The 12,641-nt window shown below is 37.8% G+C and overlaps 1 protein-coding gene across 1 annotated transcript in view; it reads left to right on the top strand.

Annotated features, from left to right (window-relative positions):
* LOC134744046 (thrombospondin type-1 domain-containing protein 7A-like) overlaps nucleotides 1-12,641 on the top strand; it is a 165,340-nt gene that overhangs the window by 130,342 nt on the left and 22,357 nt on the right. The window contains exons 3-4 of the mRNA XM_063677702.1: nucleotides 1,305-1,401; nucleotides 10,286-10,393. Of these exons, the coding sequence (XP_063533772.1) occupies nucleotides 1,305-1,401; nucleotides 10,286-10,393 (205 nt within the window). The remainder of the gene's footprint in view (nucleotides 1-1,304; nucleotides 1,402-10,285; nucleotides 10,394-12,641) is intronic.

A 12,641-nucleotide genomic window follows, 5' to 3' on the forward strand; every position in this document is an offset into this window, starting at 1 on the left:
AAAAACAATGGATTTGTCTACGCCTCCCCTCTACGGTGTAGCATGACATAATAACGTAGCAAAAAGGCAACAAGTCATTAGCTAGCCATACACGCACGGATTTGCCCGTCGGATCTGCCTGAAATATGTGTCTGGCGGGCACATCCGTCAAAGTGTGGCGAGAAATAGACACAGATTTGTCCGCCGGATGCCCGTCTGCTGCCCATCTGTGTCTATATCTCGCCACACATTGACGGATGTGTCCGCCAGACACATCTTTCAGGCAGATCCGACGGGCAAATCCGTGCGTGTATGGCTAGCTATTGGAACGGTAACAGGGGAAAGGTAGCATAGGTAAAGAAAGACTCAGCAGACCGAGGACATTATACTACTCTTTGACGAGGACACTGAGAGTAAGTAGTAAAGCGCCACCTATCGATGAGGACGTATTACGTACTTATTAAATAGAAACTTCTTTAATCGTCTAAGTAGCTGGCCATTTATTTTACTAAAATAAAAGTGTAAACGAACGTGTTTTGTTTGAATATGTAATCGTTTTGCTCGGGATTTATTTTTGTAATAAAAATGTAATCAAATTAAACAGTATTCATTGTCAGCTTAATCTTAATTGTTTGAGGATAGTGTTGTAGACCGATTTGTTCCAAGGTGACTTTAAAATTTATGAAGCAAATTAGCTTTTCAGCACTTTTGTAACTTCCAAGAATATTTTAATGAGGTTTGTATTAATTAACGACATTGCAGAATATTTTAATTTAGGGTATTAAATATACAGGTTCTTTATAATTTACAGACATAATGTAAAAACTTTTAATTATTTAACTTCATATTGCTTTTACGTACATAGTAAGTAATGACTTAAGTATGTGTATTTACTTTGGCTAAAATAGATTTCACAAATATATTAAATACAAAAAATCAAGTTCGATTTTAGCACCAAATTCAAAGTACGGATTTGCTCGTAACTTGTTAAAAATTTAACCGTCTTTGTTCCCCAAAGAGTTGTATTCAAGGAATCCCTTTTTAGTACAGCTCAAGAAAATTGGAAGAATATTTTTTTCATACTTCTTTGTCTTACCTTCAACGCTAGGCTATGGTTCAATCCCTTGTCTGTGTATGATAAGGATCCTGACCGAAGTTTTAGTTATCTATTTGCATTTTTTAGTCTTTATTCTGCTCTATACAGCAGAATTGAGGTTTGAACTCACGATTTTTGACCACCACACACAAATGAAAGGTTTTAAAGTAGATATCCAAATTATACATACGTATACGTAAGTATTAATAAAGTTTTTTGTTTGTTACAGAAACGGTGCCTAACACAGATTACTCTGTGTACGTGGGGCGATGGACGGAGTGTTCCCCTCTAGGTGAGGGGGAACATGCCACCAGGTCTTTACTGAGGTCAGTCTGAGATATACTTAGTATTTATAATCAAATGGTTCTGACGGCCTGTCTGACCTATTCGGTAGTGACCTTGCCTATGAATACCCTTACCGGGATTCGAACCCAGGACCATCGGCTTCATTGGCAAGGTCACTACCGAGTAGTCCAGACCGGTCGTCAATTATTAGATGTCGTTACCCACTTTAAAATAAGCGTAATTGTGAAAAGATAATACATATACAGGATATAGACACTCAATATAACGCTGTCTCGCAGACAAGCGTAGCCACAGAATAATAGTACCAAGTACAGAAGGTTCACTCTCTAACAAAACGCGTTTATTACGACAGATATGACCGCAAGGTGGCGCAAGCGCGAGCAAGAGTCCGTTCCGTAGCGGTGCGCGGCAACTACTATGGCTAGACACCAGCATTGGTGTGGACCGCATGTACTTGTAGCGACGCGACGAAATCGCGGAGTGTTCCACGCCTGGCGTAGCGTAGTCATCTCTCTCTATCACTCTTCCATATTAATGCGACAGTGACAGTTCCGCTTCGTTCGCTACTAAGCGTTAACGATTGGCATGTTGTCTACGCGCGCTGTAATGCATCCATCACAAAATAGACAGCCAGATGGATACATTGACACATTCATAAGAACATCCCACGAGGTCTTTACTGGAGTGACCCTGAGATATATTTTATAACAGTATAAAAGTAGAGGGAACCCTCCAATTGAAAACAAAAAGAAACAGTATTTACAGACACCGATGAATGGAACAAATTGAAGGAGGCCTTTACCCAACAAAAAGGGGTTCCTATGAAGTTTTAATTTAAAATACACAAATATAAAAATTAAGTTTAAATATGCTACTAACAAATGAAAATAAAAATAAAGTGATATTAGCTAAAATAAATTAAGAGATAATAGTATGTACCTATAACCAAGTTTGTAATTGATAAGGAAATAAAGAGGCTTTTTTATTTATTATTTAAAGCTTAACCAGTATTATATGTTCATTGTCAAGAGGGCGCTGTCATTCTCATTCATATGGTGACAGTGCAGTAAGTATAGTATGAAAAAAATTGTTCCAATGAAATTCCGCAACATGGCGCGTGATCATATATTATTGGTTAGGCTTTATTTAGATGGAGGGATGGACAGTGACAAGTTTATAAAGGTGCTAAGAATAACTTACAATGAGTTGCTGAGGAAAACGGCCGGGCCGCTTAGCGTAGTAATATAACTCTTCGTACAAAAAGATCGGCCGTGGGTTCGAATTCCGGTAAAAGTATTGATGAATGGAAATAGAATAGAATAGAAATAGTTTATTCGTTAGCACAGACACAAAAATAGCAAAATTATACCAAACAGAGAAACATAAAAAAGAAAAAGTGCCACAAAATGGTCTCACCTCAGCATGTTGCTGGCGACTTCCAGCGCTGATCTTCCGGTGAGACCATCCGGTGAAAGAATCACGACAGGTAACAAGAAAAACTTGATGACTTACCTCACCTCACCAGGGGCTCAAACTATTCCCATAACAAATTCATATACACGTTCAACACGTTCATAATATTAGTAGGGATAGGGATATTGAACGCTTCTTGAATATAGTATACCTCAACATGTCGATAAAGTCGAAATTCGCACATAACATAGAAGGCAATTTCAGCCGTCCAAACGTAGCTTAAATAATAGCCCGGTCGAGACAAAGACATCCACCCGACCGCACCACTGTGTACAAATGAAACTGCCACAATTTTGTCTGATTAAAATATCAATGCGGGCGATTCTTCAAAAAATGTGTATGACAATAAGGCCAATATTATGACTTATGACAATGAGATCAGTTAGCTAACGCTCTAGATCAAACCGTTCATACCTAATGGAGCGAAATATGTCAAGCAAACTTCTACTTAAAAAATGTGAGTGACCCGTATACATTTAATAAGGTTTTGGAAAATTTAACTATGTATATTTTTAACCTGAGACTAGATTTTCTGTGAGACGGAAAGGAAATTTAAAAAACTAATTAATTTTAAAACGAATTCAATACATTATTACACTATCGATATCTAATTTGTGCTTATAAATATCTGGGGGCACAGCCGTGCCCCCGCCAAGACGAGACAAGACGAGTCGTAGTTTCGGTTTTCTTATTCCTATTCTATTGTTATTCTTATATCGGGTAATTTGTTAATTACTATCGAAAAATAAATAAAAACATGTGAATAGATGAAGGTTATTTTGAAAACGTACGCTATTTTAAAGTGTGTTGCCGTGAGTGCGGATCTGGGTTAAGTGCGAATAATTCAGTTATCTATAAAAGTAAGTGTTATTTTATTCTGTAATTTATTTTGTACAGAACCACCAACTGAGATTAAAATGTATATTGAAATTGGCCTCTAAGACAGAGCCTATACATGCCACAATACGGAAACTGAACAAACAGTTGCGGAACGTGAACACCGGGAGCCGCACATCTTTTTATTTACAAGGAATCGCAGACGGAAATCGGTTCTTGTAATTTTCTATCAGACTTTTTGATGGATAAATACTCATCATCATCATCATCATCATATCAGCCTTTTATCGCCCACTGCTGAGCATAGGCCTCTCTTCGAGTACGCCACTTATCCCGGTCCTGAGCCAATCTCATCCAGAAGTGACCCGCAGTCTTCCGAATATCGTCCACCCAATGAGCCAACGGAAGCCAGGCACTCCTTTCGTTTGAAAGCGGCCACCATTCCGTTAACATTTTAGCCCACCTGCCATCACTCTGTCTGGCAACATGTCCCACCCAGCTCCATTTAAGTTTGGTAATGACGTATCCGACGTCTTACACTTTGGTGCGGCGTCGGATCTCGACATTCCTCACTCGGTCTTGAAGTTTGATGCCGAGCATCCATGGCTCTCTGTGCCACTCGGATTTTATGCACAGCCTCAGCAGCTATAGGATAAATACTATAGATAGGTTAGGTATATGCGTATATATAAGTCCGTCCGATATGTCTGTTCGTATCTCTCTAGTTAAATGTATTTAACTAAGCTGAAATAATAGTTATTTGTTATACAAGGGTGCAAAGTTGTATTTTACCCGCGAGTGTGGAATTGAAACATGAGCAAGCGAAAGGATTCTATAGTTGAACCACGAGCGAAGCGAGTGGTTCTAAAATAGAATCCTGAGCGTAGCGAGTGTTTCAACACACGAGAAGTAAAATACATTTGCACCCGTGTGTAACACAAAACTTTTCCCCTCACTATAGCGAGGAAAGTGCAACATCCACAGGCGTTAGATCATCTTCATCACTGGAATCACTAATTTTTTTACGATATTATAACAGAAAACACTAGAAATTCTGATTTTTTCGTGAGTCGGTGAGAAGAACAGTAAAAATTTTTGACAATGTTGACATTTCTGTTCTGACGTATGAAATGTCAACGATGCGTTTTGAAATTGCATCGACTCAACTTGTGCGTTCAGAATTATATTTAACATCATTATAAATAATCAAATGTTTCTTATGGAATTTTAAGGTTTATGACTTAAAATTATTAAATAAAGCTAAATTTGGTATTTTTTATTAGATTCTCAAACCATTTATTTAATGATAATTAATATCGAACGAACCATTATTATGAGCGTTTTACGTTTTGTTATCTGTCAAGCTACTTAAACACGCTCCATCCAAGGTCAAATTACTTTCCCCACTAGTGGATAAAATGCGTTTTTCCCCGCTTGTTTTAAAGGATAATAGACGGCTTTCCGAGCTAGTGAGGGGAAAAAACTATTTCAAAATAGGTAGTCGATTTCATTATGCCCCGCATAATTTATTTAATTAAATGATCTTGCTGCATAAAAGATAAAGCTTAACATACAAAAAGCGGATTTAAAATGAATATATACTAAAATAGTCACGAAACCTTACCATTGAACATGTAATTGAGCATAAATCAAATTATATGCTTTCCACAGATTTTTATTCAAAGACCATCAAATATTAATCTTCAATTCTCCATACCTAAACAACGACGTCAAAACGAAAGCTGGCGCGGAAACGACAAACTCAGTTAATAGGATTTAGCTTCAATTTAATAAATTGGATCCTGTCTCGTTATTAAAGTTATAATTCTGGAATATTTACGTTTCCAACACAATGAGGCAGATTCGAACTTATCAGTCGATGTCAATTTGATCTCAGTTGGACGTGCCTTGGCTGTGTATTTTGTTCGTACTTACCTAATTAATTAATTAATTAATTAATAGCCCGTTAAAGTGTCCCACTGCTGGGCAAAAGCCTCTCCCCTTGATCTTCACAACACCCGCTGTTGTGCTTTTTCCGGCTAGTTACTGATGAAGGTGTCTAAGTCGTCCCGCCATCTCCGTCTGGGCCTGCCACGTCTTCGCTCTGTCAGTCTGTCTGTCTGTCCGTCTGTCACCGGGCTGTATCTCATGAACCGTGATAGCTAGAGTTGAAATTTTCACAGATGATGTAATTATGTTGCCGCTATAACAACAAATACTAAAAACAGAATAAAATTAATATTTAAGTGGGGCTCGATACAACAAACGTGATTTTTTTGCCGTTTTTTTGCGTAATGTTCCGTACCCGTTCGTGCGCGAGTCCGACTCGCAGTTGGCGGGTTTTTATATATATTTTTTAATTGTGGGCAATATTTTGCGTGATGAATATACAGGTCATACTGCATGAGCAACTTCCACTATGGGATCAAGTCCGAAATCATGAGAAAAATTTGACTGTTTCATACCGTTTGACTGGTCAGATATTGATGTTTTCTATGGAAGAACCAATTTTTTTTTCACGATTTGAGGTTGGTCCCATAGGAAAAATTGTTCAGTGTGACCTATATATTCGCATCGCAAAATATTGTCGGGAATTTAAAAAAAAACCTAAGCATATTTTTTATATAATTGTCGGCAAGAGAGTTGATGTGAATGATTTCACGCAAAGTAATAAAATATGTGTAACAAATCAATAACAGAGTTTTAAATGGCGGCTCGATGTTTAAGGCTAAAAATAAAATCGAACAGCCCTTCAGCAATGTCTTTCCTCGGTAACTAAGTTACAACATCAATATTGGCAAATGCTCTCAGCGGCTCATTGTTTTGTTGAAAAACTTGACCTCTTGTTTTTTCTTTGAAGAATAATGAGAAGAAATATAATGACGGCGACGATAAAATTTTACATTTTAGGATTTGTTAAGAACTTGTTGTGATGAGATCAAAAACATTAAGTAATGAATGAATATTCTTTATTTCGGACCATGTCCATATACAATTGAATAACATGTAAAATTAATATTAAATTATATAATAAATTACAATAAATTACATTTGTTAGTAGCAGTATGAAGTCTTACAACTAAGGTTAGTATTCTAATTTTACATAATGGATGAATCAACTATTTCATGTTGTTGTTTTATCCTTTAAGCCCGGGGTTAAATAGTAACATAATTTGTTAAATGAAAACATTGTAGGTAGGTACATGTAAATATATAATATAAATATGTACTAAGTAAATGGTCCATTACGGAAAGTGCTTATAGCTAGTGTGAAGATTCTGATTCTATGGGTTACTCTAATTATTACTTATACAACAATGGAGGTACTTGCAGGTACTCTGACCTGACTGATCCTTCACGATGCGTCCTCTTTGACTCCCTCGATCTAAGTGAACGAGTCTCACGAGCCGGTCCAACTGGCTCCTGTGCCCCACTACCCACTACCTAGCTAGTCTAGCTACCTACCGTGTTGCCAGGTATTTTCCCAACTACCCCGTACTAATCGGGGTAACGCAATGATGTTGCCACATTATAATTATTATTCAGCTGCTATCTGTCATGTAAACATAAATAAATCATGACATTAGGTATCACAAAAATGCATGATTGTAAACTGAAATAAATGTCATATACTAAGAAAAAGTGACCAAGGCCTGCAGTAAGGGCTTCAGTAAGGAGTGTATATACTTGGAAAAATTTTACCTATGCCGCTGTGGCCCGGTGGCCGAATGGCACAGGCATCTGCCGCGGTAGCAGAGGACGGTGGTTCGATTCCAGCCTAGGGCACTGGAGGCCTTGGTCACTTTTTCTTAGTATATGACATTTATTTCAGTTTATAATTTATATAGTAGTGTTTCTACTTGAAATAAAATCAAATTAAAATATTTTCTGAAAATAATTTAATTTGTTCTAATAATTCTAATGTATGATTGGTTAATATGAATGCAAAAGAATTAGGGTATGGATGGTATAGAAAGGATGCCAATCTCTTATGGCAGAATTGTTGCAAAAGTGACCGCTTTCAGCTTTAAATAATAGTTCCTAATCTCTCCGGTGGCGCTAGTTAGGCTCTGGGACATGAGTATAACACGAACCATATAAGGCAACAAATAACCCGGCCAAAATACATAGGTTGTTTTTGGTAGTATTTCGGTGTATGGTGGCGCCGCCTAATTACTGTTTTTTGATGGACACTTTTCATTCATAGAGATTTGGCTCCTTTATATAGTCTCCATGAATTAGGGCTTTAAGAGTAACGCAGGAAAGCGTAACCATAAGCAACCAGTGAAAAAAATCGATTCACCATAATAATAACTGACAAATGATCATGAGTCCCTGACAATGTCAACACTGACATATACGCTAATGTCTACGTAACTTACTTTCTATACATCTCGCTCGCACTAATATGTCAGTACCTCAATATAAAAAACAATGCAATGAATCCATTAACTAAAGTAGAGGTAGACAACAGACGGTCTTATCGCTAAAAAGCGATCCTTTCCAGACAACATCAAACATTTATGCCACAGGGGCACTTTTACATGTCAATTTTTTCAAGCAATACAATTAACCAAAATTTACGAAAAACAATTACAAATATGGAATCAATGAAATATTGGATACTTTGTTAGAGATGTATCCATTCTAAATGTCGAATAACACAAAAAAAAAACTAATAAAAAATATACAAACAACAGACAATTACTAAAATTGTTTAGAGATGTAAAAGTCTTTAGGTGTCAGAGATAAAATATATATAATAAAAAAAACGATCATTAAATTATCCTTAGAGGTGTAATGGGTCTTCAAGACTTGAATTGTTATATAAGCAACCATGAAAAATTAAGAATATAACTAAACCTTTCTACGTATACCTTCGTTGCATAACTTGTTTACCTGTTTTAACTGAATAACAATCGGGTAATTACACAAGAGTTGCGTATACCTTCGTTGTATAACTTGTTTACCTATTGTAACTAATTAATAATATAACCCACACGAGAGTTTCAACTTAATCAAGCTTACGGCGTGAAATGGGGTTGTTTACCATTGCTAAGAATAGAGCAGTGGCCCAGAGGCAGTCTTTGTCTTTAGGCTTACTCCGTAGCTTGGAAACTAAGTTATTTATCGTTATTTTACACTAGCTTTTGCCCGCGACTTCGTCTGCTTGGAATTAGTAATTTGGGTACCTTAATTCTTAAACAAATCTGCTTTTTAATCCACCCTTTTTTCACCCCCAAATTGGTCTACACTATACATTTCCACCCCATTTTTTACACCCTTAAGGGATGATTTCGGGGATAAAAGTTATTCTATATCCTTTCCCACAGCTCAAACTATCCCCATACCAAGTTTCATCTTAATCGGTTCAGCGGTTATTGATTCCCCGTACAAATTTCCACCCCCCTTTTCACCCCCTTGAGGGGTGAGTTCTGGGATAAAAAGTATCCTATGTCCTTCCCCGGGACTCAAACTATCTGTATACCAAATTTCAACTAAATCGATTCAGCGGTTTAAGCGTGAAGAGGTAACACACAGACAGACAGACAGACTTTCGCATTTATAAATATTAGTATAGTATGGATAGGGATAGGGGCGTTCGATCGATTATTTACTGGGGCTGAAGGACACACAGATCTAAAAAGTTTGACGCTTATTCTTAAAAGTCCCCGGCAAACTCGGTTCTCCATACAAACGTAGTTACGCTCTCATTTTAATAATAAATAATAATTGTTTATTTTTCAAACAATTTAAAGTAATACATAATACAGGGGGTTGAGACCTTCTAGTAGATGTAGTGTACACCTGTATCAGAAAGCCTCGCTCTTCCAATTAGATTCTAATTGGAAGAGCCAGATTTTTTAAACAAGGTTTTTTGAAACAGAGTGTTGGGGTCGCGAAAGACTTTTAATGATCATAAAGGGCCGTGGCACCGTAAAGTTTGAAAAACACTGAATTAGAACATTGTAATATTATCTGAGTTTAACTATGCTACATTGAGTATCATAAGAACTAAAACTGTTTTACCTTTACCCTGTGTGTGCCTTTATCCTAGACAATCAGACAATCTCATCGCTAAGGACCGAGCTCGTACAAATCTAATACGTAATTTATTGTGTCTAGTAATCAAATCGTACCCGCCGGTCTTCGCTTTTGTCCGTGCCCGATAACGGGACCTAATTTAATTTACTAGTTTAATTTATTGAAAGACCTAGGATTTGCCCTTTGGTTTATTGGATAGGATTTGAGATGTAACCTTTCTATTGTTTCTGTATTTCCTTTGTGAGTAAGTAGTTTAAATATTGTGTATGACCTTACTTAAACACGCCCATATACCACTAAAATCTAGATAAGTAATGTACTTCGAAAGTAGGCCAAAAATATCTGATGATGTTAATATTTCAATGAGCAAAGAGGCTTCTTTATAATGCCATTTTTAATAAGACTAATAAGGCATTGTATTATATAAGTATACCTTATGTATATGATCCATAATATTGATTTCACAGTCCTTTGAGACGGACCTTTGCTCTGTCATGCCGCTAATTATTTAAATTATTAAATTATTTAACAATAACATTTTTGATGCAGGTTCAATGTGCACGCTGAGTCGGACTCCCTGGTGCACTCTCCGAGGCTGGGGCTGCAGCGGCGGCAGGTGCAATGCCGGAAAAAAGATGGCCAGTTTGTGGAGAACATGTAAGTAATTGTTGAATTCCTGTACCCCTATGCTATCCTAGTGGTATAATAAGCTTTCACTAGCTCACGACACTGGAGGACAATTCGAACGTACACTTTGACATCAAAATGACATGAATAAAAGTCATTGTGACATTCAGACATTTTATGAAAGAAACTATGGACATTTAGTTAATTTAAGTATGATTTATGTTACTTAAACGATTTCAAGGCAAAACCTTATTTTTTTTGTAAAATATGCCTGGAAGGAGTTCTTTATCAAAACTATTTTGACAATATAATGACTAATGGGCGGCTGGCAGATGCAAAATATATATCAATATCTTTTTTGTCGTTATCAAATCCTTAGAATGTGCCTTGAATTATCACAGGTTTGCATATAACTAAAACTTATAACCCATAACCAACTTATCTCAATTCAGGTCGCGTGCATCCACGACTTTAAGAACTGGGTCACAGCTGAATGTAGAGCTAAATCCGTCCTAGAAACTAACCTTAACTTAACTTACGTAACCACTTACGGGTTTATTGAGAACAATCCCGGCGAACTTGGCGGTTGTTTTATGGCCGCCATTTGCATTTTTCCCGATAGCGGAGCTTTAGGCCGATTGTGTTTTAACAATGTGATATGGTTTATATCTTGTTTTGATACGAGTGAGACGTGTCATCAGGCCGCAGAAGCGGCCCGGGCGCCGTCTTTAGCGGTCACGCACATTACAAAAGGCATTATGCCTACACATACACACACACACACAAATATTATCGGTCCGACAGCTGACGCGGGGCTCCGACATGGCTGAATTGATCGAAAGCGCCTTTCCGATATCGGATGTCGGACTCCTATGACCTATGAGAGAAACAGCTGGAGGAGAGTGCCATATCATTAAGTCCGCCTTTTTGAGTTATCTATCATTTTTTAGTAATAATGATAATCGCACTTAAACTATCGTGAGACATATTTCAAAATATTCACTTCACTTGACGACTCCATCTGCGGACTGCCCCGCGCCCCCCACCCCCGCCCCATCAGCGCGTGCGCAACGAGCGACGAGGCGGGCGGTGCGGGCAGTGCACGACGTACAACCGCCGCGGACACTCGTGCCTGAAGAAGGATTCCCAAAGAATCCGAAACATGTCGCCAAAAGCGACTAAAAATAATAGTGAGTAAAAACCGTACTGATCTAAATATTTTGGAATAATGATATTAGTAATACAGAGGAACACATATTTCTTACATTTTACTTTGTTCCGACATTCGATATCGGATCGGCAATGTGAAAACGCTCTTAGTCGTGTCCGGCTAGCGCTTATCGTAAGCGACTCAGTGTCGTATCAAAACAAAATGAAAACCTTAACTTATCAAGTTGGTAAAACAAAATCCAGGATTTGTGTCGATTTCAATTTAACATTTGTTCTGGTTTTGAACTGGTTATAACACGACCTTGATGATTGACGCGAGTCTCACATCTCATTTCGCATGCACCGATCGGAGTGAGCGATCTTCAAATTCGTGTGAAAATAAGATCAAATCGGTAACAAATCGTCTAATCTAAATCGGGCTCAAGGTTGTAAGACTAATGTCGAATTGAGATGAAAGTGATGAAGAACTTAATGTTGGGGAGAATGAAGCTACGCGCTACGCCGGAAAGAGGGTCTACCCGTTTCGTAGCACGTAATAGAGTAATGTAAATTTGCATTTTCTTGTAACTGTTGCTGCTACTATTGACTTCCCTGCTATAAGTATTTACTTAGATTTAGGGTCGGTTGCACCAACTGTTTGTCATCGTTAAAGAGTTCGCTAAATTGTATTGTATGGAAAGTTTCATAGTGAACCGCCGCGGCGCGCCGGGTGACGTTGATCAGTCTTTCAAGTGCGGATGGTGCAACTGGTACTTAGACATTGAACTATTATTACTAACGTTTAGAACCGGCACAGAGAACCGGTATTTTGCGCCATGAGTTGCTGCCGTTTTGGGATCAAACCATAGAAGCGGAGCGTGAATCTCGCGACCTAAACGCGTAAGCGCCATGAATTTTACGGCGCTTACGACGTTTGGTCGCGTGGTACAGGTTGTGATTGCGACAATGTCATTGTTTGGTATGTCGTCTAGAGACACAACACTTGAATACCGCTCTCGGTGGCACACAATCACAATTTCAGAATCAAAATCCATCCCGATATTATTACTATAGAACTATAAATAACTGAATGGATTTTGATTGAGAAATTGTGATTGTGTGCCACCGA

Source organism: Cydia strobilella, chromosome 9 (assembly GCF_947568885.1).
Source record: "Cydia strobilella chromosome 9, ilCydStro3.1, whole genome shotgun sequence".
In the NCBI taxonomy this organism is placed as follows: Eukaryota; Metazoa; Arthropoda; class Insecta; order Lepidoptera; family Tortricidae; genus Cydia; species Cydia strobilella.